The 27,077-nt window shown below is 37.2% G+C and overlaps 5 protein-coding genes across 16 annotated transcripts in view; 1 reads left to right on the plus strand and 4 right to left on the minus strand.

The window, feature by feature from the left end:
• The window catches only part of LOC129580474 (GAS2-like protein pickled eggs), a 90,407-nt gene extending 78,318 nt beyond the window's left edge, over positions 1-12,089 (minus strand). For 2 of the 8 annotated variants that reach the window (XM_055470930.1, XM_055470929.1), the window contains exon 1: positions 11,038-12,063. The gene's annotated coding sequence lies outside the window, so the exon portion shown is untranslated. Of the gene's footprint in view, positions 1-11,037 lie in introns of all 8 variants that reach the window. The other 6 variants (XM_055470925.1, XM_055470924.1, XM_055470926.1 and 3 more) reach the window with 6 other exon arrangements.
• Positions 12,090-15,233: 3,144 nt separating this feature from the next.
• Positions 15,234-18,120, minus strand: LOC129577484 (anaphase-promoting complex subunit 7). Its single transcript, XM_055465082.1, has 7 exons — positions 17,910-18,120; positions 17,313-17,805; positions 17,003-17,251; positions 16,699-16,911; positions 16,360-16,556; positions 16,009-16,289; positions 15,234-15,931 (listed from the first exon to the last, which is right to left on the minus strand). The coding sequence occupies exons 1-7, from the start codon at positions 17,976-17,978 to the stop codon at positions 15,688-15,690; spliced, it is 1,746 nt and encodes a 581-aa protein (XP_055321057.1). The 5' UTR covers positions 17,979-18,120; the 3' UTR covers positions 15,234-15,687.
• Positions 18,121-18,248: 128 nt separating this feature from the next.
• LOC129577995 (required for meiotic nuclear division protein 1 homolog) lies at positions 18,249-19,701 on the minus strand. The gene is made up of 2 exons (XM_055466429.1): positions 18,658-19,701; positions 18,249-18,546 (listed from the first exon to the last, which is right to left on the minus strand). The coding sequence occupies exons 1-2, from the start codon at positions 19,624-19,626 to the stop codon at positions 18,358-18,360; spliced, it is 1,158 nt and encodes a 385-aa protein (XP_055322404.1). The 5' UTR covers positions 19,627-19,701; the 3' UTR covers positions 18,249-18,357.
• Positions 19,702-19,773: 72 nt separating this feature from the next.
• Positions 19,774-20,445, plus strand: LOC129578574 (uncharacterized). Its single transcript, XM_055467798.1, has 2 exons — positions 19,774-20,042; positions 20,178-20,445. The coding sequence occupies exons 1-2, from the start codon at positions 19,866-19,868 to the stop codon at positions 20,325-20,327; spliced, it is 327 nt and encodes a 108-aa protein (XP_055323773.1). The 5' UTR covers positions 19,774-19,865; the 3' UTR covers positions 20,328-20,445.
• Positions 20,446-21,051: 606 nt separating this feature from the next.
• Positions 21,052-26,929, minus strand: LOC129575666 (apoptosis-inducing factor 3). Of its 5 annotated transcripts, none has more exons than XM_055460008.1 (5): positions 26,701-26,929; positions 25,277-25,423; positions 25,089-25,195; positions 21,991-22,961; positions 21,052-21,890 (listed from the first exon to the last, which is right to left on the minus strand). In XM_055460008.1, coding segments are annotated over exons 1-5 (1,914 nt in total). In that variant the 5' UTR covers positions 26,703-26,929; the 3' UTR covers positions 21,052-21,203. The 5 variants fall into 5 exon arrangements, with proteins under 5 accessions (XP_055315983.1, XP_055316891.1, XP_055318733.1 ...); XM_055460916.1 differs by having other exon boundaries at positions 25,277-25,378; positions 26,701-26,908; XM_055462758.1 differs by lacking the exons at positions 25,089-25,195; positions 25,277-25,423 and adding an exon at positions 24,738-24,854 and having other exon boundaries at positions 26,701-26,907.
• Positions 26,930-27,077: the final 148 nt, after the last annotated feature.

Below are 27,077 nucleotides of genomic sequence, written 5' to 3' on the forward strand. Positions count from 1 at the left end.
TAAATCTATCTCAGTCTGTTTTTTTTCTTCGGGGTTTCACTTCGTTGGCAATGGCATACCGAAGAACGTTGGCAAAAAGTGAACCTTGTGTAGCAAAATTTCGATTTGTAAATGGTTTCATGCAAATAAAATTAATTTCACGGACCAAACAAACCCCGGTGGGAATAAGTTTCCACCCGTCGAAGAAAGAAAGGAAGAAAAATAAACACAATTAAATATGGTATCGAAAGTAATTCCGACATAATTTTTCAATAAAAAATTTATCCATCGAACGCTTGCACCACTCTCGGCAATCGAATTCGACAATGCAACGAAAGAATGGCATATGATGAATGCGATGACAATCGCAGACATAAATTCCGTTTTGTGCACACACTTTTTTTTTGCTGATTGCGAATCCATTCATTTTCTGGCATTTCACGCCCAATCAATATGTTCGCTCTCTCGCATCGATTGCATAAGCAACTTTGTTTTGTTTTTTCGGTGTTTCTATCGCCAGCGATTAGCTCAGTGTGCTGGTGAAGTGTTAATTCATCTCATGCAATAATCTGCATATATGGAATTTGTTCAAGGCGAAATACCATAAATTGCCGAGCTATGGGCAACATGAGCACGATCCATTTTTGATTCGATTGATTCGAGAGAAGAAAAAAATCATACAAAAGCAGCCTAACGAATACACAAACACACATCATGCCATACTTCAGATCAACCTTCCTTTCATTCTCCGTCATTTACGGCAGCCCGTGAGCCTCTCTTTCTTCAGTTTTCCAGCCGATAAATCAAATATATGTGCGCATAACACATTTAAAGAGAATGTGTTTTCATTGCAAATCGTCATTTCATTTCGACTTTTTGATTCACAGATCAACACCCGAATGTGAAGTGAGTATGCCTCTAAAGTGTCGGCCCCTGCGTTGCACTTTACCATAACGTCGACAGCGTCCTGCAGCTAATTTATGATTGTATGCAATTATGATTATTTATTACATGACAAATGAACAACACACGAAAAATAACAACAACAACAACAACCATGTATGCATCGAACGAGGAACAAAAAATGGACCGAATGAGATGCCATGACAAGAACCACATCATTTACCGTCCAAAAAAAAAATTCGTCTGTTCACTCGCGTTCATTGAATTGAAAATTTTATTTTTTTTCTGTTGCTGCTGTTGTTGTTTACATCAACATGATAGCATTATTTGTGCACGTGTGAATACAAAACTAAAACACTTATATGCACCACAAAATGTATCGACCACTCTCGACATTTTCACAAACAAGCACTGCCGAAATTAAGACGAAACGACAATGCGCAGACGAAAAGTGATTTATTGTCAACAAATTGATTGGGAATTTTTATTCTGTTATTACCCCATTTTGATTTCCATATTTTTGTGCTTTGGCAAAGTGAAATTTCATGTTCATTGTAAAATAAAGCAGCAGCGAAAAATTTAAATTTTTCTTTCTTCTGTTTTTAGTTTTGGTTTTTAATTCTCGTCTGGGCAGTGAGTGAGCGCACTCGGCTGTGGTGTGACAGGCATTGCGAACCGCAGAGTCAAAAGAAGGGAAAGAAAGTGATTACATTTTAGCATAAAACGAAGTATACACATGAATTCAGGTAAAGTGCTTAGCGTACTTGAAATTGCATGTAATTTTGCGATATTTCAATTTTGGAGGAAATGGATCGAAGCCACTGAAATTCAGACGAGATCCGTCTTTTCACTCATACGCCATTGACACACGGCACTGCGTCGTGTAATCCGATCTATATGACAGCGCAGACAACAGAACAAAAAAAAAGTTTCAATTTTTTATGGTTAAACGACATGCACCACATACAAATGAGGAAATTCAGTTCGCGGTAAAAGCGACGCTGAACTTCACTTGAGTGTATGTTTCTTTTGATTTGAAGGGGGCTCAGAGAGCTCTCGTTATTACGCAATAAGACTAACAAAGCTCTTTACTTTGCTAAGCTACATGACGATTTAAGCATGTACAATTCAAATCCGCACCGAGACGTAATGCACAAGATCTTTTTTTTTTCGCTGGTTGTTTTTAAATATTTCGGCATATAAATCGACAAAATATGGAAATGAAATTGGAGCGAAAATAACACGATTGACAACGAAGAAAAGAGACTGTCGCTTTGGTTGCATGCTCTCCGTTGGGGACAAGGATGTTCGTTCTGCATCGTCTAATTTTTCCTGTTGACAACATTCCAAGACCATTGAATTGAATTTTATTTCCACTTCTTGGCTATAAATACCAGAATATACACTCACATGATGTTTGGAAGAAAAAAAGTAAGTGTTTTTTTGTTTGTTACGAGTTTATAAAAATGTCGCTTTCGACAAAAAAAAGAAGAAGGGAAATTCAAGTATTTATTAACATTCTTTCCAAAGCAATTTTTTTTCTTTTTATTCGAAGCTCTCGATTCCAAAGCGGTCGGAATTTCTTGGCATGCTCCGCCAAATAAAGTATGTTAGCTAAGGTATTAAGGATAAAATATTCGACAACTGGCACCAATTTTTTCTTCTTCTTCTTCTTCTTCCATGCACCGAAATGGGAAAGCGCAGTGCACATTGAATTTCTTCAATAATAAAGTCTTGGCGTGAACCAATGCTGTGTGGATCGAACGGTTGCCGCTCAGCATTTCCACAAAATCAATAGATTTCGGCTTAAAATTGTTCTTTAAGCTCATGTACAATCGGCTGCACCAATGCCCCGGTATCGATAAATCTTTGGTGTCTTTAGACATCGACCGTTTTCAACACTAGTTTTTCCCCGTGCATACGAAGAATTCATTTGAGAGGAAATAACGAATTACGGACGCACACACCACGGCAAATGCCCATTTAACATCGTTCCGTAGTGCTCAATGAGCAATGTGGGTGGCTGACGATAACAATAATAATAATGGAACGGAATGAGCATTTATTAGTGTACAAATAAATTCTATCGCATTTCATAGAACAAAATGCTAGTGCTATTTGCAGTCGAACGCAATCATTTCCAGCAGAACAGTTTCTCACTCGCCCAAATCCAATCGAATCGAATCGAATTGGCCAAAGCGTGCATTCATCTTGTGGGTACATGAGTATAGAATCGACAGCCGCATAAAGCAGAGCGAGAAATATTTACGATCCGAACAAAGTGAAACAAAAAGCATTCCATTTATGTAAAACACACGAAACGTTTATAGTTCAAACTCTATAGGCAATATTGTTCACGCCAGTACAGTGAACCAATGTGTTCAGTGAACACTGTGGCATTGCACCATTTCTAGTGGAGCACCATAAATTGGCAACGAAGCGAAATTTGAGTGACTGCGAATTCTATTAACATTTAATTTGAATATGATTTTGCTATTGTTTTCGATGCCATACAATGTAATTCGCATGTGTGGACTTTGCTCTTACGGCTGAAATAATGACAACAGATTACAATATCCCAAATTGCATGGCATTTTCGACCAAGTAACCACGAAAGAGCGAGCGGGAAGAAAAAAGAAGTTGAAACATTTCTCAGCTGTTCGTTCGTACGGGCTGTGATTTAACGAGAACACACCAAATGCAAATGATTCAGCCGCAGCAGCAGCAGCAGCAGCGACGGCAGCCAAAATCGCGTTAATAAACATCAACTGCAGTCATAAAAATTACGTTGATGTGATAAACGTGATCGTTTTCACCGAACGAGCAGCGATACAACCGCGACTTTATATCTTGTTTATCGTGCTCTAAGCGCGCGAGAGATTTAATCATTTTAATATTTATGTTATTGCATCGACACAAAACACACAATGCCTACTCTAGTCGTCTCTCTTTTGTCTATGAGCATAAGCGTTTACCGTAAATTGCAATTTACTGGGCTGGTTTTTCTTGTGTTTTCTTCTCGACTTGTTCTGTTTTGGTTTGGCTTTTTTTCTTCATTTTGTGTGTGCTGGGTTTTGTTTTTGTTTTTGTTTTGTCTACAATGATTGTGTCTGGTAGATGCGAACGCGCACAGTGCAACGAGCCTCTATACTACTTATAAATACATTATAACAAAGACCCACAAAATTGGAACAAACGGTAAAATATTTGCATTTTGAAATTGGGATGGCGCTTATTAAACACACCGCGCACTTTTTTCAACTTCTTTCAATGCGCACTTCAACCGTACATAGCGCAGAGAAAGAGAGACTGAAAGCGAGAAGGTTACAACATGTTAAGGAAATGCAACTTGCCCAAAATAGATTTTTATTGGTGATTTTTTTCGTTTTGTTTTGTTCACAGCGCACCATATTATTCTCGATTGCAAAATTATGATTATTATGAATTAGCCACGGGTACTGTTTTCCATGCTCTCTCGATGCATTATGGTTCATTTTAATGGGTCCATTGAGATAATCAAGCTGCACAATGTCTTTTTTTTCATTTCTAACAAAGAGCGACTGAAATTACAATTTCGTCATTGCACCAAGTGCTGAGTATGTGTGTATGTCAGCCGTGTGCTTTTATATTTTATGACCATATCCGATCCCATTGTTGAAGGGGAGTTTTTATCTGGTTTTGTCTTGTTATGCGATGCGCTCTGCTCTCGTTTACATGCGAAATTGATACGAACCATTTTTGTCTACTAGTTTGTTCGTGTTGTTTCGCTATTCATAAATGTTGACGGTGTTTTATTCCCTGTGCGATAATAAATTCGACATGTTCACGACTGACTTGTGACCGAATCTCGTTTCTTTGGCGTCGCTCTTTGAATTTACAATTTTTTTTGGACTTTTTTTTTTCAATGAAAACGGTAAAAAAATTTCCACACAACAATTTATGAATTTCATTTCGGAATATCGCTCTGATTTTTATGCTTTTCAAACATTCGCCTCTATCGAGAAAGAGAGAGAGAGAGAGAGAAATTGTATCAATAAAGCAAGGTGTGTTCCGTCTGGCGATTGTGATCGCAACAACAACAATAGAAAAACGAATATTTTCAGCTCTAATTCAGAGCTATTTAAATGCGCCGAGCGAAAATTACAAGCTGCTAACATTTAAAAAAAATCGTTGAACTGATTTTTAGGCGGTTCTCTCTCTCTCTCTCTCTTCCATTGGATGACTAATGAAAATTGCATATTGACAAAAGGCAGGAAAACGAAGAGTCAATATTTAAAGTGCGGACTCGTTGACGCATGAGTAGTTTTGAATTTGGGTCTAAATCATCCGCATCATCGTGGATGCTATTGACTGCGCGCATTTGTTGCTCTGTTGTATTTTGTGAATTGAAAAGAGTGAATCGTTGCCATAGTTCGAATGGGCGTTTAAGAGTCAATTAAGAGAATTGGCTAAATCGACATGTAATGTTCGTACAAAGTACGGTTTACCGTTACAATTACGCGCTCACATCAAGAACACGAAGCACTCAGTCAAATAGACAAAACGAAGAGGAGACACAAAAAACGAACGAAAACCAAACAGTCCGATGGAAAATGGATGAAAAAAAAACACAGCATATAAAAACAACACGAATGATTATTGATTTTTCTATCAGTTTGCGTGTTCTTCTGTGCAAAAAAAAAGTAACCGTAACTCGTTCATCATCGGCCAGTGATGAATGTGAGGAAAAATAAATCGAGTTTTTTACTCTATCATTGCAAATTAATGAATGATCAATGCAAACGCACGCAATCCTATATCGATTAAACTGTGCGCATCGTACACAAGTGTTGATGCCATTTATCAACAGCTGGAAGCTACCGCAAACGAGATATGACGTTTTTTTTTTCTATTTCATTTTCATTTTGAATTTCAATTGCTACCTGTCACTCATGGCGACCAGACGGCATATTTAATATTTCGTGCTATTGAAATATTCACGAGATGGAAGCATTTTATCATTATGAATTCTGTCAAGGTATCGACTTTATGTCTTATTTCATAAAACGATGCATATTGCATCGATGCATCTGCTGTAATGCGATTCAGTCGCTGAATGTCGCATCGCGTTGTGCTTCGAATCGATTGCTGTTTTGGAACATTCCAATATTTCACACAGACACACTACACGTACGTTCAAATTTATTGAAGCGGCTGCTTTCTGGGTTAAGTGAAAAATGCAATTAGTGAGTGAAATTGCGATAATCGAATTGTTAGTGCACGTTTTTCAGAGTAAATAGATTTTCAAATGGCACCGATGAGAGGAAAATAAAAACGAAAAATCGTTCACAATTAAATAAATTTCATTCATTTAAAATTCAATTAATAAGCTGTGTCGTTTGTTTTTGACATGCATAAAAGGGGAAATGTTCATAAATTGCAGCAAAAACAAACTTGTAATTGAGATCATTTATCGTTGCTTTCCTCATTTATATATGAACAAAAAAAGAATTGAACGCGAAAATATGATTTATTTCCCCGATTTCCTTAAACGGGTGTGTGCTTGCGCGCTCACTCACTTGCCGCGAACGCAAAAAGAAAAACGATAAATTGTACGATTTCGTGCTGGAAATGTGGACGCGAAATAAGACAAAACAATGCCTAATGAGACAACTGAAGGTCATCATCCCATTCTCGCATTCGATTCAACGCCATTCGCCACTTTTGGCCGCGCTTTCAATGGAATCGAATGTTTGCGAAACAAATCAATAATTGAAAAATAATTATGATAATTTGAAATTGTTTTGCTGAAAAGCGAAAATGACAAATCTATAATGTCAATTTAATGGAACGGGATGGAGAGCCTAGCATCACAGCACAACGCACGGCTGGGAAAAAACAAAGACAAACCATTTAATGAAAACAAATGTGATTTTAAGTCGCATGACAACCTTCAAGTCGAGACACATTCTTCGAACGCAATTCCAATGGAAAGGAAGTGAATGAATGTACAACAGCCGCTACTGCTGATGATGATCGCTTTTGCAATCGAACACCTTTGCATTCTGGCCTATTCTTTATATTGTGTTAGTTTCATTTAACAAAGTAACTGGATCTAATGAGCAAATCTGATGCAATCGATTGTAGTACACAAAATATGCGTGCTAAAGGCAAGTAGCTGCTGCATTGACAGCATTATGTAAATGTATCATTGGCTTCGTCTACATCTCTGAATGCTGTGCAGATGAGATTAATGTGAATAAAAATAAAGGAATTCTGCAGGCACTACATTAAGGCTGCACTAATTAAAACTGTACACTTCATTTCAGTCGCTGTTGTGTCTGCACACAGCATCGCCTTTGTCACATTTGTTTCAAATGTGGTAGCACGCTCGCGCCAGCGAGCGAGCGTCTAGTGTGTTTGAATTTTTGATTTGTTCACGGTGACATATTTCTAAACAACTTTTTGTATAACTTGTTGTTGTGTTTAATTGCGATCGGTGCTGCTGCCGCCGCTGCCGATGTTGTTGCTACTGCCACAGCGAGAACGGGAGCAACGCATGACATGCAAAACACAGTAAGCGAACGGTAATTTTCACAATAAATTTACACCAAGTTTAATTTTAAGTGTTTAATGCACATTTTAAATTACGACACACACACACACATCTACATTCAAATGGTTTTGAGAATTGTTGCTGCAGCTGCCTCGGCCATTTTTCTTCATAATGGAATTAAGTTTCGCTTGCTAAAGATCATTATAATATAAATTAATTCAATAACCATTCGGTTCACTTGTTCACTTACGGAGAGTGTGCCAATTACAACATTGCGAAATAAAAGCGTAAAATGAACGCTTGTCATTTTTCGGTTGTTCATAACGTGGCTGTAAATTAGAATAAGTGTATCGACTTTCAGCAGGATCAGGATAAGTGATTTCTGTTGCGTTGCCAAAGTGTTAAGTGGTCTAATTTCCGTTTGTACAACTTTAATCGCTGTGATTGATTTTTGCCGGCGGCACCGTTTATGTCAGAACATTATTCTTGATTTATGAGTAATCAATGAGTGTAATGTCATACAAGTATAACACAAGTGGCGCAAATCGTCTTATCCATGTATGCCGATGTGACTTAACAAGCAGATAATTATATTCCGCGGAAAAAAAACCATGTAAACAAAAAGCCCAAAGCGAATTTTGCGAGCATTTTTCTTTGATCGTTCAGCAAATTTTCCGTTCGTTAATTGACCTGTTAACAAGAACAAGTACGACATTGACGTTTATGGAAAAATCGATCATAAACTTTTTCTATTGGATATTGTGATTGTTGTTGCGTATTAGAAAATCACGTTGACAAGAAATGAACGGAAAGAAGGAGAGAGGGAGAGAGAGAGAATTCTTTTGCGTATAATTAACATGTTCTGTGTTTTCATTCGATCATGTTTGGTTGATCGTTCCCAATAACAGTGTGTAATTAATGGTGTAAAATTTGAAAAATGCATTTCCCGGTTCAGCTCAATAAAAATAGCCATGATGAGGCAAATGCGAGCCAACGCAAAAATAGTGCGTTGAAAATGTTAATTGCCAAAAAAAAAAACAACGAAACAAAAGCCCGAATGTGTCATTTTACTTTGTAGCGGCAAAGCTGTTGAATTTTTAATGAAAGGAGTCAGTATGGCGGGACGGCATTGCTTTGCGCCACTTGATCGATGGGTACTTGCATTGCTGCCGTGCCACACAACTCATTCGCACCGAACGGACAGCAAAAATATTTATGTCAATCAATAAATGTAGTGTCATGCATAAATCGTTGCACTGCCAACGAAATTCTATTTAGCCGTTGACTCTCGCCGAGCATACAAACTGAGTGTGGCTTTATGGTGGCGTTTATTCAAATATTCGTCGCATATACAATAATTCCTCTAAATCCAATTTTCATGTGAAGCTCACGCAAATACTTTCGAAGGCAATCAAAATAAACAAACAGCAGCAACAGCAGAAGAAGCACAATAACGACCGTTCAACATGAATATGGTCGCGCTGTGTGTTTGTGTGTGTGTCGAAACGACGACTTTCTTTCATTCTTTCGCACTCAGCATGAGAGCACCACAGCATACACACATTTTTCGTTTTCTGTTTTTTTCAGATGGCACAAAAGCACACACGCATTCGCATTCGCATACTGTATGCGATACTCATAGGCAAATCGATATGAGGTACACCAATTTCAAATGCGCCGCCAATTTATGTTTGTTTAATAGGTTTACTATGTTCGTAATGTCATTTTCAATCGAAGTAGCGCAAGAAGAAAACCACGAACGAGAAATAAGAATGTGTGTTCGTGATATTTGAACGAGGAGCGCAGCAGTGCTCGATTTGACAGAATTAGAATATTGAAATGTTCCTTTGATGTTGCCAATTGACTTGTGATTCGCGGATAGAGAAGAGATCGTGGTTTTCTAATTCGGTGCACACGGTGAAAGTTGAAATTGTCTGTCGGACAACGACGACGACGACGATGATGACGACGGCAGCTACAGCAACAGCAGTAGCAGTCGAACCATCAGTACCAATAAAAATCCAATCGAAGCAAATTTAGAGCGAGTCAAATTGCATTTTTATTCGATTCGGATATTTGCCATCGACATAGTTACATTCGAAATGCATCGATTGGCATGCATAGGTGCCATTCAATGGTAATTTTAATGCCATCATCAAAAGTACATCAAAACCAATTACAACAAATTCACGCACATCGGTTCGTTCGTGTGATGCTCTCGCGATTCTCATTTTTCACAAACTCTCACTTTGCGAGGTTCGCGGTTGGTCGCATTGTCAGAGCTCTGAGTGAGACTATTTTGGAATGAAAATACGATGACTCTGCGCGGCGTGCGTAGTTGAAACAGAGTTGCTTGCTTGCCTGCGTACACAGAGCAGATAGAACGCACGAAGAGCAACTTTTATTATCACCAACATGCGATATAGTATATTGGTATATTGCGATAGACTCGAGAGCTTCTACCATACAGACAACGAAATTGATGATGGAACGATGAGAATACGTACATACATTTTATAGAGCATTTATAGATTGGTGTATGTACACCACACAACTATTATATTAATTCATGAGTTTTGCCTGGGTTTTTAGCGAGAAAGGAAAGCACATTCGTCGACAATTTTTATCGATTTGTAATTTCGCTCGCTGTCTCTCTCTCGTTCTCTATCGTGTACAGTTTGAACACGCCAATCCATTTCATTGGAAAACGACAAGAGACACGATGTGGCAATGGCATTGAAAATGAAATATAGATAGACGATGAAATACAATTGGTAAAGATTTTTTAATACGCCCCGGCATCGCAGCACAACACAATATAACGTAAGCATTACCATATAGAAACAATTCAAAAACGTCAAGTGCATATTTATTATTTGTAAAAAATAAACACCAGACGAAATGAAAAGTTTCACGTTTCCGTTTCAATTTGATTATTGTTCTTTTGTTTGTTTCTCGGCGTTCCTTTTGAAATGGAAATGTATGCGATTATATGTGAAGTGCGGCCGGAAAATTCGTTTTTCATTTCCTTTTCGTCCTCTTTTTTCAATTCTCTTTTTTCTTCTTTTTCAAAGTATATTTGCCCGTTTTTCGATAGTGCTAATCTTGCGACTTGCTGGGATTTTCGCTTGAAGAGTCATTCGAGCAATGAATCACACCGATGAAAATCATCGCAACACTCATACACCACCCAGCCAAAGTTGCACCAAACCGACAGTCGCTCACCGACTGCGGAATTTTTCCTTTCGGAATTGAAACGACGAAGAAAAAAAAACCGTACGGAAATAGATTTACGGCGGTGACTGTCACTAAAGTGGCGTGCTCGAAGAAAAATTTTTTCGAACAAATTGTGAGCCGCAGACAAAACGATTCTATCGCATTTTTGGTTTGTTGTTTCGTTGACCTGTCATACATTGCTGCCTTTGCCTTGATACGACGGAGCCATGAGACGTGATAACATTTCGGACTTTTAACGAAAAATTTCTATCGGCGATTTGAGTCAATTCACGGAATGTTCATGCTGTGACATGGCCGATGCAATTTAATGAGTTCATTTTCGGGTTGAAGATTATCGCTACTTTTAAAGTGTATATGTAAAAATAACAAAGTCAAGCACAAACCTTATCTTCACCTTTAAATAGAAGTTGGTGATAAATTCAGAATTTTGTCAGCTGAATGAATTGGGTTTTGAGTAAAATACCCAACAATTTCAATGATAACACACAACGAATGCACAGAAAACTTTCTATAACACACGCACAGGCTATATATAACCAATATTCTCCAGAATGAAATCAGTTACTTAATCAGCACACACGCGAAACTGAGTAAGAAGAAATAAATTAATTTTTACTGCTTCTGATAAGAATGACTTGTGTTGTTGGTATTTTGAGTTCGAATCACGTGACCGCAGTCCATAAAGTATAAATCATATGAAATGTGTAATTTTATCAAAGTTCGAATCGAATCAAAGTTTAATGTAGATTAGTCACTTTCAATCAATCGAAAATAAACAAACAATCGATTTGGTGTTTGGTCTTAAATAGTTCCGCATTCACACTGCATTCGGTTTGTGTATCGAGAGTGAGGACAAGAGAACATTTAGTGAATAGGACAAGTTTTTTTCTGTTTTCACATCTTTCAAGATTGTTGTCAAGGAAAAGTGAAATTGGTCGGTCGAAGTGCACTTTTCCTTTTCGTTTGACAATCAATCGGTGTCGGGTGGTTCACAACTACAATGCACACCGACGATGATGACGATGACAACGGAGCGAAAAACGTTGAACGTTTTAGCAAATACACAAGAGAAAATTCAATCCACAAAAACCTTCAACGTCCAAAGACACACAGTCTTTCTATGTGGAAGAAACAAATCCGGAAAAATTCATGCAAAAGTTCTAACTCGGTGTTCTTTTTTATGTGGCGCATGTGCACCTAATTGCAATTGTTTTTCAATGTTCAACCGTCTTAAGTATTTTCTAATTTTTTCTTTTGAAAATTCACACCAATTGACACATGAATCAGAGATTGTCTTTTGATTATTTTTTCTCGTTAATATTGACGACTCACAAATACTGGTACGAAATGAAAACACAACATAAAAACGAATACAAAGAACAAAAAAAATGTACGTGACGTTCGTTCCACTGCTGACTTACGACTGACATGGAATGAACGAATCATATGGGCGCTGGATTGAAATTTGCTTGTTATTGAATGCGGTGTGTCAGTTCGTTTGTGTATGCGAGAGTATATGTGTTGTGCAGCGGTTCGACGTTGCCGCTATCGCAGCATTCTTCTTCCGTCTTCATCGTGCTGTTTGTGTGTATGAGAATGAAGCATTCGACTGTGCAATTTTTGTTTCGCCTATGTTTGCTGCGTTTGTTATTTTTCGTTTTTCATTCTGTCTTCATTTTGGTGCCACGCTCGATGTGTGTCGATTCGCTACTGTTGCTTTCGGCTGATCGTACGCAGGCGTACTACTGCAAGGTTCCGCATGTTTTTTATCATGCGTTCGATACGCGGACTCACACAATGTGTATGGAATGCGACCGTTTGAACGCACGCAAGAGCCAGAGACAGGGACAGAGACAGAGTCACAGCTAACAAAACACCGCTAAATTGAGAGAAAACCGAATGAATATACACCATACGTGCAATCAGATAATTACGATGGTGTTGATGGCATTTTCTTTTTTTTCGGTTGCTTTAAACTCGTGCATCACCTCAACGTCTAGACTGGCGCGAGCGCGAGTGCGAGTGCGTATGTTCTACTACGGAAGCCCCTATTTTAATTGCCCATTTATGTTGTGCTATCGCTAACAATTATGCTCGTAGGTCATAAAATTGTGTCACATTCAATAAGGCAATTTTAATTCGAATGGGAGAAAAATTGAACATTCAACGTTGTCTTTTTTTGTCTTGCATTGCATTGAATCACTTTTTATCGCCCTTCCGCATGCATTGCCATTTCATTCCGCATGAACCGCGATATTCATCCACGGGATGGAAAACATGTTGCGCACACACACACACACACACACACACACATGTATGCCAACCGAGATGCATCACTTGCACCAATTTTTTATGCGAAACGCGAACGAAATGGCCTTGTTCACGCATTTCGCATTGAGGGTGTTATTCCACTTAAAACGCTCTTTTGCTCTCATATCCGAAAGTTATGAATCATCATACAACCAAAATGTGATTCATCCAAACCATGACCTTACTTCTGACCTAGCACGCATTGCTACTCATGAAACAGTTTTCGACAGCGATGAAATGATAAATGAACATTTTATCGCTAATAAACAATAATTTGTCACAATATGGTTTAAGTCAGCTTACTAAAATTGGTCAACTACTGGGAGAAAAAAACAACCACTTCGAACAAAAAGAAAATCATTTTTGGAAGAAAGTCATTATATGCCTTTTGTCGCTCGATTTATCATCGATTGTTTTCAAAAAAGGAGATTCAATGCTCTCTTTTATGTGTTTGTGTTTTTTTAACGACCTTGCAATACATTGAACTTGAGTCGAAAACAGTTTGGGTACAACAAAAATGAATTTTTCAGCCAAATAAAGCATTTTAAATGACAAACTAATTCCGAAGTTACAATTAACTCTCTACAAAGAATGTATCTTTTAATTAAGTACATTTCGTCGTTTAATTTATTGGATCAGATTTTTTTTTTGCTAAATAACAATGTTGATCTTTCTTTGTAATGGAAAAAAACGAGAGAAAACAAAATTCACTTAAAATACTTCGAGTGCACCATTCATTAAGCTTCGTCGCAACATTGTATGGAATTTATATAATAATCTTTTCATTCAATGAAAAAATATCTCGCAATTATTCGGGACAACTGAAGAACAGACATAAAATATTGTAAAATAATAATTTGCAAGTGTAATTGATCATCAACACCATATTTGGTGCACCAGAACAATTTATTACGAATGGAATAAGAAAAAAAAAACAAAATAATGACATAATACCAAGCAATATCCCTCAACTTTGACTAGAAAATTATTATCCTGCAGTCATACACAATGCTTAAGCCACACAATTAAATGGATTTATTGAGATTCGGTTATTGTTTTTCTCTCATTGATTGCACTCAATTTTTTGATCGTTCATTCTTCATTCATTCACACAGCAGCTCCCATTCACTGCACCGACGTTTTTTCTTCATCATGCGTTCAACATTGTCCGTTCTTTTATTGCCTTGTTTATGAGATCAATTAGTGTGTGTGTGCTGGTCTGATCTGGACCGCAAGCATTGAGATAAAGACACACCACTGCCAGGCAGTTGCTTCCATTTATGGTATGCAATCATAAAATGACACATGGTAATTCTTTTTGGCGGTGTTTTTCGAAGTCTTTTTTATGCCACAATGGGCCGCGATCGCTGCTCGTGCGATTCTCTCATCTTTTATTCAGTGCATATTATTTCGTAATTGTGTCTTCTGGTGTTGACTTGAACAATCTCCCTCTCGACGGGCACATAATGAAGATATGTGTTTTAAAGACACAAGCGACTGTGCACTGTTAATCCAAAGTGTCAATAGTTCTACGTCGAACACATGGATACGTACGGGATGTTGGTGGATGATGTTGTAGCCCGTAATTGATTTATACGACATCAAGTTTACCTTATAGTTTTGTTTACAATAATCGATCGTCGTACGGATGACACTTTTCGTTCCTTCCCATTTATTCTGCTTTGCACAACCTTTGCAGTGGCCTTGATACACTTGACACCATTCGGACCATTTCTCTTGTCAGTTCTCGTTGACTTTTCGAGAATAGTTGCACGATTCGGTGCTGCTGCATGAATGCACACCAAAAAAAGATAGGAAAACCAAAACAATTTCCAAAAATGGATAACGCTCCTTAAAAAAGGCAATCAAATCGGTTATTGCACCTTCGATGAAATCGTGATTGTCGCCACAACGCCGTCCTTAAATTCAATCGATTTATTTTTGGAACAAAAAATTCACACAAAAGGCAATTGCTTCGAAAAGTGATGAAACTACTGAAAATGAGTGATGGTCCGCGGTCGGTCACGATTTTCGCGATGCTGATAAGAGATAGAAGTTTGGTGTCTTCGACAAATTTATAGTACTCGAGGTCCACTATATTTTTTCACAGCTTTGCCGTTAACAACCACTTCTTTTATTGCCAAGATTTCCATTGTGTGACGAATGGTGTAAAATTCTTCAACGTTCAAATTTTTTTCGTTATTAAACAGTTTTTTTTCTCGATTTGAATGAAAGGGAAGTAATAAATATTGAAAAAAAAGACCAAAACTAAAACTTGATATGAAATCATTTCATTTTTATTAGCTAAGTAGTAAGTACATTGTTCTTCCATGCATTTTTTTCCGATTTCCCACAATAGCGTTTTTCCGAGAATTTTCCAAAATGCATGTGTGCTGTGCATAGTAATTTGCCCACATATATATATATGGGCCCACATTTGTGTAGAAAAAGTTCTACGGCTCAAAGTTTTGGTGCTGGTGTGCCCAATATGTGTTGGTAAATCATTTTGTAGTTGTTGTTTTCAATTGTTTTCAACAATTACTTTTCATCTTTTGACAAACTTTCAAATGCAGTAAGTATAAATATACTAACCCGTTTTGGGTGTCTTTAGTTTTGTTTTCATGGAATATAAAAATCATATTGATATCAATTGAAATTTCAACTAATATCATTCGAAAGAAAACATTTCTATTACGAAAACGAAGTCTCTTTATTCACAAATTTCATTCTTGATAAGGCTGAAGCACTTCGGGCTCTGTGTCAGACCAAAGAGTTTCGCCTTCTTCTCCTATGCTTGGTAAACGTTCTTCGCCACCAGCATCTGTTGCGTCTGTTTGAACGTCCATCATATCGGAATTATCATCATCATTGTTAACGGCACTTGAAGGGCCGGCCTCATCATCATTTGCAGCTTGTTTTTCTAACGCTTCCAATTGGCTGATTGCTCTGCGATTCAGTGGGTCCAAACTGTAGAAATAGAGGTTAATTTAATCAGTAAAATTCGATTACGGCCACTCAGTGACATGCAAGTTGTTTGTACATACTTTATGGCTTCTGTGTAACATTCAATCGCCTCTTTTCGTTCCTGTCTCTCCGCATAAATATCGCCGATCTTCGAATAGATTTCGGGTGACGGTCGAACGGCAGCTAGTTTTCGAAGCAATTGAATCGCTTTTGATGTATTCCCTTCTTCGACTAACAATGTGACCAAAAACAGAATGGCGGGTTGATAGTTTCTATTCATTTTCAGTGCTTTTTCTAAAAACGGTTTAGCCTTTGCTCTGGCCTGTTGTGTGTTACCGGCAATATAAGTTTGTGCACCCAACTGAAACGTAGCAAAATTACGTAGGTTTGATTTCTTCAATTGTATTTCACTAGGTTATTATGATAATTACCACATAGATTCTAGGTGATTTTCCCAGAATTCTACAAGCTTCGATCGCTTGGAGTTGAGCTTCACGCCAACGGGACACTCCGATGAAAGCATGCACCAGACATTCATGCACCTCAAATCGATAGTTTGCAAACTGAAGCAACAGTTTTAATTGGATCAAGGCTTCATCGTGCTTCTTCATTTCGAGGAATACGCGAGCTGATGAGAAAACCGAAATTTCATTCATTATTATTGATTTATTTTTTATGGACTATATCCATCACAACATCGAGTGTCATTAATGGAATCTATTTCATTTGTTCGTAAATGCATTTTCGAATAAATTTAGAAAACGACGCACCTTTCAGCAGGCAAGCTTCGATATTCCGTGGATTCAGGTAACACGCTTTATGCGCAAAATATGATGCTTTATCGTATTTTTTCATCACATAATAGTGATATCCAAAGATGAGCCAATGTTCTGACGAATACTCGGCTGGGTTCATAAAGAGCTGGGTCAATTTTTCCAATTCGGCGGCATCACCTTTCTTGGCATAGATTGCGCCCAATATACCTATACGATTTTGAAGAAAAATAATGGAAATAAACACAAAAATCTACAATGAATCCAAACTTGTATGATTTCAATGAATAAATATACTCACTAAGTCCGTCCAAAATGTAAAAATTGTTCGCGTGTGCGCGCTGCAGATGGTTCAAAGCGATGTCGTGTTCACCATTGTAGTAATAACATTGTCCAAGCATCACAGTAGTGAGTTCATTGTTGCCAAATGGTGATGTGGAACGTAGTGTTTCAAGATTTGAGATCGCTTCGGTGAATTGACATTTGCGAATGGCCACATTGACTTCGAGCCAACTGTTGATCCAGTCTACTAGTTGAATGGGGAGACTTGCTGCAGAAAAACAAACGATTTAATAAAAAAAATGTCAAAGAAATGTGATAATTCTACCCACTTTCGGAAACAATGTTGCTAATCTCTAGTTCGGACACGCCGAGTGTCAACAATCCTTTCATCGCTTCCAAATTCATTGGACTGTCTCGAACAACTGCTTTGTATGCAGTTTCAGCATTTTGACACTTTCCCAATTGCATCGATAGCTTGCCGATCATCATGTTGATTTTGAGATTGCGTTGACGATTCGAAATACTGTTGAGTGCAGCTAGGGCTTCCGACATTTCATTCATTTGTTCCAGGCAAATTGCAATTTTATACCGTACTTCGTGCTCGGGGAACATCTCGACGAGATTCTCAAAATTCATTGACATCGGGTTTTTACTCTTGACAATCGCTTTGCGTGCAACCAGTGCAATCCGATAGATGTGCTCCGCTTTGCGATATTGTTTTCGGTAGAAATGACTGTTGGCACTGTACATTTGCAGCAAAAAGTATTGTTCAGGTATTAATATAGATCTATCTCTCTCATAGCTCGCCTCCATTATCGCGCCCTGGAAACCACCGAATTCAATTAGACAGATGTTTGGCTTGACTGATGCCGGTATTTTTTTTTTCTTCACTGTGTTGCAATTTATCCAGTTTAGAGTTTACTTACCACAGGCTGAACTTGATCGTATAACTCATTATCGTATAATTTTTTCAGTTGCACAAATAATGTATCCATTTTGTGTTGACTTATTCTGCTTAAATTACTAATAAAAAAAACAATTCACTACAAATTCTGTTAATTTCTATGCATTCCAGTACTTGCATTTATAAAAAAGTGACATTTGCTTAACGCGACGAGTGCGTTCTGAATGTCGGCCAATGTTGACATTGTGGAGACTTTTTGAATTGCAAATCAAAACAATCTTTTGTATGTGAAATACAAATACCTCGACAAGATTGTTGTTTACAGTAAAAAAAAAACCATTGAAAAATCAATTCAAAAATCTTTGGTTTTTAAATTTAAAAAAAAAACGGATTTTAATTTTTCGTCTTCAAAGACTTGTTTACAATCTAAATTGTACAGGAATCAATTATTCTAACAAACACATTAAAATCTAATTTGATTTTGAATTTTCTGAACCAGATGCAACATAACGATCAATATAATGAATTGTTTCAAATGCAACTTCGACCATAATCAAGACGATGATCATCCATTCTAAGCGAACGTGATGCGCATCGTTTAAATTAGATGAAATCAATTCGGTGAGCTCGATACAGTGGCTGATTTTTTCATTGATCACCTGAAATTCGAAGAAAATTATTCTTATGAATAAATTTTGCAACTAAACAAGCAACCAGCAATTGAAATGTAAACAATAAGATGAAAAATGCTTCTGATTTAGCCTACTTACCCTCTTCCGCCGTGAAATACTAAAGTAGGAACACGTTTTTGTGAACAGTTGTTCGAGTGCCTCCCGATCCCAGTAAAAGTCGGGCGTCTCTAACAAATCCGATTCCAAATTGATTAAATGCTTTAGCGCGAATAATTGACCAGTCTTCTGAAGAATCGATGCACGTGACATTTTGATTCGACGTCCATCCTTTAAATCGCACGTTACGGTGGCCAGTCCATCGATGTAATCGTCCAAAATTGCTTCCCAAATGGCCAATTTCACCGAGCTTGTCATTGCATTCGAAAAGGTGTACTTCTCCAAATCGCCTTCTACATTCAGTTGCACATAAAATGTTTCATCTTTCAAACAACCACTTCGATCATCGACATAAGCATAATTCATGAATTCTTTTTCGGCCTTTATAACCGCATCATCATATGGGCTGATTTCAAACTGCTTCAAATTCCGTAAAATTGTTTTTGTTTCTGGTCCGCTGCAATTCCACAGAACGACACTGCCTTCGCGAAAGAAGAAAATGTCCCGTGGTTCTGGTTCAATGTTGATTTTCGACCGCACATGTAGCACATCTTCACCGCCTTCTGTGTAAAATTTTTTCGTTTCGTACAAATCCTGTTTGGTTAGTGCTGTGTGCAGTGACTCAAGGTCATATTCGTCGGCCGTGGCATAGGCAAAAACATTGAATTTTCCCTCTTTGCCTTGTTCATCTAGTCGTTTTTTACGTAATGGTCGCTTCTTAACAACCAGTGCATTCGGCCGAAGACTGTTCTGGTGATTAGGAGATGAATGCACTGAACGTTGCAAACATGGTGATAGTACCGGCAATCGATTTTTTCTTGACAACGTCTGTAATCCGGAACTTGGTAATTTTACTGTTGAAACACTTTTGAAGCTCACTGATCGGCATTGCAAACGGAATGACCGAATGGCCAGACCAGACACACTTGAAATAGACTTTGCGAAATTCATTGCATCATTTGAAATAACATTGCTTGAGCATTGTCTTCAATCATATCTAAACTTGTCAACTATCCGCATGCTGCACCAAATGTCAGATGTGTAGAATAGTGGTTTTTTTTTCTGAAGTTGACAGCTTGACAGTCAAATGCAAACATAACCTCAATAATATAATTGAATGTGCAAAGACTGTGTTCATTGATTTTATTCCGACTTTGTGTGATTTTTCAATAAAAAAAAAATCCGAAGAAATGTTCATTACGGCCATTCAAAATGTCATCAAGCGGGAGCTGTTCAGAGGAAGCATGCATCGTGGTAAATACAGATACGTCAGACCGATTAAAGCCAAGGAAATGCAATTGCTACGAGAAGAGTATTTGCGAGAAGAACGAGTCATGCAATTGCTTTTAAATCCCTATTTGAAACAGGTAATTGAAGAACCACACAGAATACGTTGAAGAATTTTCATTTGAATCTACTATTGAACACTTGAGTGCAACAAATTGTATTGTGATTTATTTACTTCGATTACCTCGATTGATGTTTTTGATTATGATTCACAGGAGGAATCGCTTGGACATACCGCAGCATTCGATAAAAAAGAAAAACGTTTAGAGGAAATCAGAGAAGGACGACGCATAGCTAAGCTTAAGCCAAACACACTAATTGAAGATCGACTCAAGCATTTAACAGTTAAAGATGTCTGGGATTAAATGAAACATACATAAAAAAATTAAGTTGATTTTCAGTGAAGTGCTTCAGAGCGTTGTTTTATTTGTGTACACTAATAATGGATGCATTTATATGAAATAAATCGAAACGATAAATGCATACAAATCGAATTTTAATCAAACAATAATTTTTTATTTCAGCTGATGAGATAGTCTTGGTGTCCATACAAAAGAATAATGACACTGTAGCATCTGCAATTGGCTGGTTCTTTAAAAAATTTTCCTATCGCTGAAATGATTCGACTCATTAATGAGTCAAAAATCGGTCGAATTAGTTTGATGCCAAAAAATGTTACGCTTGTGGATACAAAACATTTTGTCCGAGAGTTTCGCATCATTTGTCCTATACAGGCTGCAGACATAGAACCAAATTCGATGAGAAATAAAAAAAAATTCCATATTTATTTTCATATTCACCCCATTCTCTTGGCAGAACAATGTCGCGAATACTTCTTTCGATAATTGTGAATTCGTAGCAGAAAAGTTTAAATATTAGAAATTTCAAAATTGATAAGCCATTCCTTAAAGAGACTTTGGCCATGCAAAATTTTTGATGACGATAAATCTCATGGATTGTTGGATGGAATGGTAAAAAAAAACAGAGAAAAACTTACAATATGTACAATTTTCAATTGGTCGATCCTTCAGAATTTTTTTTAACAACACAAAGCCATAGAATAGAAAAACAATTAAACAAAAACGTTGATTTAGTAACGTACGTTAAAATACAGTTGTTTTATTCATTAACAATTGCTAAAGCGAAAGGCTACATTTAGTTAAAAAAAATAAAAAAAAAATGCTAAATTCATGAGTAACGAACTTTATTTAAAGGTGCTAAATAAAAATAATATATAGTTTCTAGGCTTTAACTGGTTGAATACTTTTGGTCCATGCGAATGGGTCGTTTGATCCATCGAGTTCAAGTTTGTGAATCGATTTACCCTGTGACTGAAGTTCGGCAAACTGCGAAACGATCGGATCTCTTTGGCACGATGCCATTCCGCACACGTTGCCGTCTTTGTTCAAAAAGATTGCCACAAATTTCAGCTCATCCAGGCTGCCAATAATTCGTGTTTCATGTGGTGTTCCATATCCTGAGTATCTGAACGATTTTCCAAATAATGTGGTCCAGAAATAAGGCACGGCTTGTAAACCTGTTTCATTTCCTGCCATATTTTTAGCGGCAACATGACCATGGTATTGAGCTAACGCGTAATGACCGATTGATGCTAAATTATTACCGATCGAGAACACGGGAGCATTTGCAATATCACCACCAGCATAAATGTCTGGGACATTTGTTTGTAAAAATACATTTGTATCAATGGAACCATCTTGGTTGACATTTACTCCCGAATCTTTGAGGAATTCTGTGTACAGCGTCGAACCAGTGCCCATTATGCAAATATCACATTTGAGTTGAGTTCCGTCATTTAGCTCAACCGCGGTCAGCACACCGTCAGTGTCAATGCACCGTTTTATTCCCGATTGTAGTTTAAATTCGACGCCTTCGTCTTCAAACATTCGCTTAACTCTCTCGCCAACCTATACATTTCAATCGAAATCGAAGAATTAATTAATAGGCAAATCGTATTAATCTTATCAATAAATAATGCATTTGTAAAAGTGAACAATGAATACCAACCTCTGGACCGAAACTGTGACGCAATGGAATCGTGTCTCGTCCAACGACTGTTACTTTAGCCACTTTTTTGCAAAGATAAGCGGCCGATTCAAGACCAATGAAACTAAGGCCCAAGCAAACGACATGCTTGTCCGGCGATACTTGACTCATAATATACTCTGAATCGATGAATTCTCGAACAACGACTACATTCTTCAAATCGGCTCCGGGAATGTTTGGTTTTCGGGCTTTGCTTCCTGTGGCAATGTACAATTTATCGTATTTGATAATATAGCCATTGCTTAATGTAACGGTTTTCTCATCGCTGTTAACTTTCGTTGCCTCAACTCCGGTCATCGCTTCGATTCCGTACTCTTCGTAAAAGTCAAGTGTTCGGAATTCGATTTTCTTCACTTGTACATCCATCGCTTTGCTCAGTTTGACGCGATCGTATGGCAAAACATTTTCTTTGCAAACCATCACAATGCGACCGTCGAATCCTTCTTGGCGCAAAGTCTCTACGCAAACCCCGCCAGAGGGGCCTCCACCGATGACGATGATAGTCGTGTCATTGTTTGGATTACGTTTCACCATGTCTTTCAATCGTTTGTTTGCTTGCAAATCAGAACGTTTGGCTCGCACACGAACTTTGCCTTGTTCAACGTTCACTTTGTAGCATGGAATCGAATCTAATCCGGGGAAATCTTCAATATCACCGTTTTGAACATTGAAACACGCTCCATGCCATGGGCATCGAATACGGCCTTCTGACAATGCACCCGTCGATAATAATGCACCATAATGCGAACATTTCGTTCCAATGGCTGAAATAACGCCGTTCTGCTTCACGACCAACACTTTCGAATTATCGTCGATTTCGTATTGTTTCATCTCATTTTCACCGATGTCATTCTCCTCGCACACAATCTTCTCAACGTAATCGGCATCTGGCTGCTGCTCCACCGCTCCATTTTTACAGTAAGGTTTTGCATCTGTACAAAAATAAATGAAAAAAAAAGATGTTAGAGCGTTCATTAATTAATATTGGTGATCAATTTCCATTTCAAATGCAATTCGCACTTTATTGTATATGTGCGCATTTAATCTTATTTGTGGCTTAGTAGTAAATTATGACCTTAGTTTATTATATACACACATTCATCTCGCTGAACAACATGCACCTAATACGTCAAGGACACTCGACGTGAGATCAAAACAACATTGTACATAGTTCGTTGAATTACAGACGATCGTGTGAGGTCAACTATTTCGAATTCGGTTTGTTTGCTTGAAATGTCAAAATCTGGGTGTTCTTTGTGCACTACATATACATTCGTTGTCGAAATGGAACCCGCTAAGTTTAAATTCCTGCCAAATTCTCGAGTTTTAATGGGATTTGTGGTATGACTTGAGCATTTCATGTGACACATTTGTGTCAACCAATCTACATTAAAAATGGAAAATCCGTGCGCACGGCAATTTAATTATCGCTGGCATTGTACCACCAAAAAGCGATTCCATGCTTTCGACTGTATCAGCTTAAAACTTCTATTTGCTATGTACAATGAAAATAGGATTCCAATGTCCGTGCATTTCAATATAGAAAAAATAATTTGCATGTTTTGACTCGCTTTGGCGGCGGGACGAATCGGATGGAAAACAAAAATTAAAAAAAAAAACAAACCAAATGGAAATAAATATAAAAGACAACACCGTATAAAATTACATGGTTTATAATATTTTTGGAATCCGAGCTAATTCAAAATAGGAATATTGAAAACATGCAATCAGCCAGCACCGTTTTAGTTGTGCAAATCTAAATGTTAAATTTAAATCATCTGAGTTTTCTGACGTCTTTTCTGCATTCAAAATGTAATTTATTAGTCATTCGTTCAACTTGAACTTTGTGCTAGACTTTGTGTCCATTATGAATGTACAAAGAGATACGTCAATGACGGCCGAGGGTTCTTTTATTCTTTACTTCGAACGGTAGTCTTAATGTCTGGTCATTTTGATTGGAACAATAATAAGTGCTAAATGTTGTCGAATGAAATGCTTGAATCCGTTTGAGTAATGAGTATCAATGTCACTCAATGGACTGGACGGTCAATACAATGTGCGTGTGACCAGAGCGTATATATCAATCATTCGTGATAAAGTACACGATTTCGGTTGTTCGATAACAACACCAACGGTTCGTTGACATTGGCTAAGGTAGTGCTAATAAAATTGGAAAACTGAGACCATAATTCGATCCATGTGTTATTTTCTTTTTTCGTTACGACATTCAAATAGGTACCACACCACTCTATGGTATGAAGTCACACGAAATGAAACAAAAAATCAATAACAATTTAATTAACGCGTTATTTTACGAAAAACGATTTAAACAGAATGAAAGAAGAAGCAAAACATGACAATCTTGATCAACAATGGCAAAACCCATGAATAAAAAAGAACTGCGGATAATGAAAAAAAACAATAGGTTTCGACTCAAATTGGCGTAATTGATGTGGCGGTTGTCACTTAATATCATTCAAAACAAACAAACCGAAAACAATGGATTTCACTTGCTGCTTCGTTTGGATGGCGTTTTTTGTTCTTCGTGTGTTTTTTGATTTGTGTTTCTGTGTACTGAGGCATGAAAAATGTCATGCAAATCATTAAAAAAGCTTAACGTAATTCTGCCCATTAAAACCAGTACCAAGAGAGAAACAAAAAAAAAACCAAGCAAAAAAACAACCACACGAGTCCATGATGTTACTTACTCAAAAAACTTAACATTTTTTTTCTTATTCGTTTTGTCCACACAATTCTTTTTCAGTATGACTGTTTGTTTGGATTTTGATTTCTCCTTGCGTTTTTATGTCACAAGCTAAATGGAACTGTTAAATTCGAGCAAATGGAATAGTGATTAACAAAAAACCCACACGGAACTGACAACTTTATTCATAAATCATCGCCATATAAATAATTAATCGTCCGTAGGAAAAGAAAGTCACTCACACACTATTTTTTCTTTGAAGAGAAAAAAAACTATTTTTCGTATGTAAACGAACGGAGAAATGTGGTTTGGAGATAAATGAAAGAATACAAAAAAAAAACTGCGGTTTATTTACCCTCTTCATCCTGTACGGTTTTTGTCGATGAGAATGCCTTGCAATTGACTGAGCCCATATTGAATTTGAAAAATCCAATTATTGTCGGTTGTGGAAGCGGTTTGTTGCTATATGCGTGAAGTGGATCCGAAATGTGTGAATTAATTGTACTGTGTGGTAAGGAAAGGGTTTTCTATTTGTATTCCTACCGATAAAACAGTGGAGTGCTGCTGGATACACTGGATCGGAATCGATAAGGCTTAACACTTTGATTCAAATACAAACTAAATCCAGTTAATATATCGATTTGCCTGTGGGATACGCAGTAATGAATTGGTCGTTTTATACTTGACAGCCTGCGTATTCAAATAAAATCAATGGAATGAAATCTTTCGGAAATTGTTGTGGGAGAACAGCAGAGTTGCGGTTGATTCGTTGAAATTCACAGGAAGTACTGCATTATTTTTTTATCTTTACAACATTTTTATCAGAACGATATCGTATTTGTTCTTTATTTTTAGAATAGATAAATGATACAACGCACTGTTCCCTCAATAATTGTTTGAAATATTTTTTTTTTGTGTGATTGACAGGCACAATTGTAAAACGATTATGATGTTCGAGATCCAAGAAGCACACTCTAACAACCGATTCAATGAAAAATGAAAGTCTGACTAATGATCAAAGCGAACACTTAAAGTAATCAACGTGAACAAAATCGTACCGTTGCCACCGATGTCGTATATATACAACAAATACACGCGAACGGATTGTGTCGAGCTATGCCGCTCTTATTTGAAATATCGCTCATATTCCAACAACAGAAAATAAAACGGAGGAGACAAAACATAGCAGCGAAAGAATACCTCGAGCTGAATGAATACGCAAAGTTATGTAAGGAACGGCGTATGTGTAATGTGTATATAAAACAACTTGTAGCATTGCTCTGGATTTTCCCACTACAGAAATTGACGCCGTTTACTCGCGTGTATACGATGGAATTCACAGAAAAAAAAATGAGAGGAAACCCCCCATTCAATATCTCTCGTAATGACGAAGCAGCGTAAAGCAAAGCATGACTATCAAAATTATATTCTCGATTTCTACTGAAACAAAATTGCATTGATCTCTTGGTGAATGGTTTACTGCGAATTCCATGATGTGTGAACGACAATATTATATTGGTGAACGATTTATGTATTTTGATAAATATTTGCGTGACTCATTTATTCCATCTCAACGTCTCTCCTCAGATGGTGGTTTTGCAAACAGGTTATACTGGCTTCCACTTTGTGACGCAATTCATATTTTATGGCGACCCTGATACTACACAGAACAAATCAGTATATTGAAAAGTCCATTACAATGGATTTACTTAATCGATTCTTAATCTTCTTTCATGAAAAGTCTGTTTGGACTCAGTCAAATAGTTTTCGTTCTTTCCATATGATTCGAACGTTATGCCGTATCTAATCAGGACAAACAGTATCGTCACGTAGCCGATAATTTATTGATTTCGATCTCATTTCAGGAATAAAACTCATACAAATATTTATGACAAGGCGACAATAGTATGCGAGTGACTTTTTTTCCGTTCGACCATTAACAACTCGATCAAAAAATCTATATTTACATTTTAATTCAATTGTCAATTAAAAACTCCGGTTATCACTTTGATTTCACCACCAATTTATTAATGATAACAGACAAGCACTTGATTTCACTCTACATTTTAGGTTGACTACACTTTTGTGGCGGAAGGTCAGTTTGAACACCGCTGCTTTTCATGCAAATTTGGATAAAACCGAAGTTAAAACATCGATCTCTGAAACTCAAACTATTGTATTTAATTAGGCAGACAAATGTCATAGCAAACTGTCAAACTGGCGAACATACCCTACGAAAAAATAGCGGAACATTTTCAATTCTCATTGATATTTTTTTTCATTTAAAATAGAATTGAAAAATGTTATCCACAAATTTTGAAGTTTGAAGACATTTTTGAAACAA

This window comes from Sitodiplosis mosellana, unplaced genomic scaffold, assembly GCF_009176505.1.
Source record: "Sitodiplosis mosellana isolate CC-2019 unplaced genomic scaffold, AAFC_SMos_1.0 Smas_scaffold_1, whole genome shotgun sequence".
Lineage (NCBI taxonomy): Eukaryota > Metazoa > Arthropoda > Insecta > Diptera > Cecidomyiidae > Sitodiplosis > Sitodiplosis mosellana.

Bases quoted from the DNA above. Each gene is read 5' to 3' on its own strand.
- LOC129577484 (XM_055465082.1), bottom strand. From the start codon at position 17,978: ATGGATACATTATTTGTGCAACTGAAAAAATTATACGATAATGAGTTA. The intron at 17,806-17,909 runs GTAAGTAAACTC...GGTGGTTTCCAG, and splicing joins ACGATCAAGTTCAGCCTGTG to GGCGCGATAATGGAGGCGAG. The intron at 15,932-16,008 runs GTATGTACAAAC...CTATTTCTACAG, and splicing joins TGTTACACAGAAGCCATAAA to TTTGGACCCACTGAATCGCA.
- LOC129577995 (XM_055466429.1), bottom strand. From the start codon at position 19,626: ATGAATTTCGCAAAGTCTATTTCAAGTGTGTCTGGTCTGGCCATTCGG. The intron at 18,547-18,657 runs GTAAGTAGGCTA...TTCGAATTTCAG, and splicing joins GTATTTCACGGCGGAAGAGG to GTGATCAATGAAAAAATCAG.
- LOC129578574 (XM_055467798.1), top strand. From the start codon at position 19,866: ATGTTCATTACGGCCATTCAAAATGTCATCAAGCGGGAGCTGTTCAGA. The intron at 20,043-20,177 runs GTAATTGAAGAA...TATGATTCACAG, and splicing joins TAAATCCCTATTTGAAACAG to GAGGAATCGCTTGGACATAC.
- LOC129575666 (XM_055460008.1), bottom strand. The intron at 25,196-25,276 runs GTAGGAATACAA...TCACGCATATAG, and splicing joins AGCACTCCACTGTTTTATCG to CAACAAACCGCTTCCACAAC. The intron at 21,891-21,990 runs GTTGGTATTCAT...TGAAATGTATAG, and splicing joins GTCACAGTTTCGGTCCAGAG to GTTGGCGAGAGAGTTAAGCG.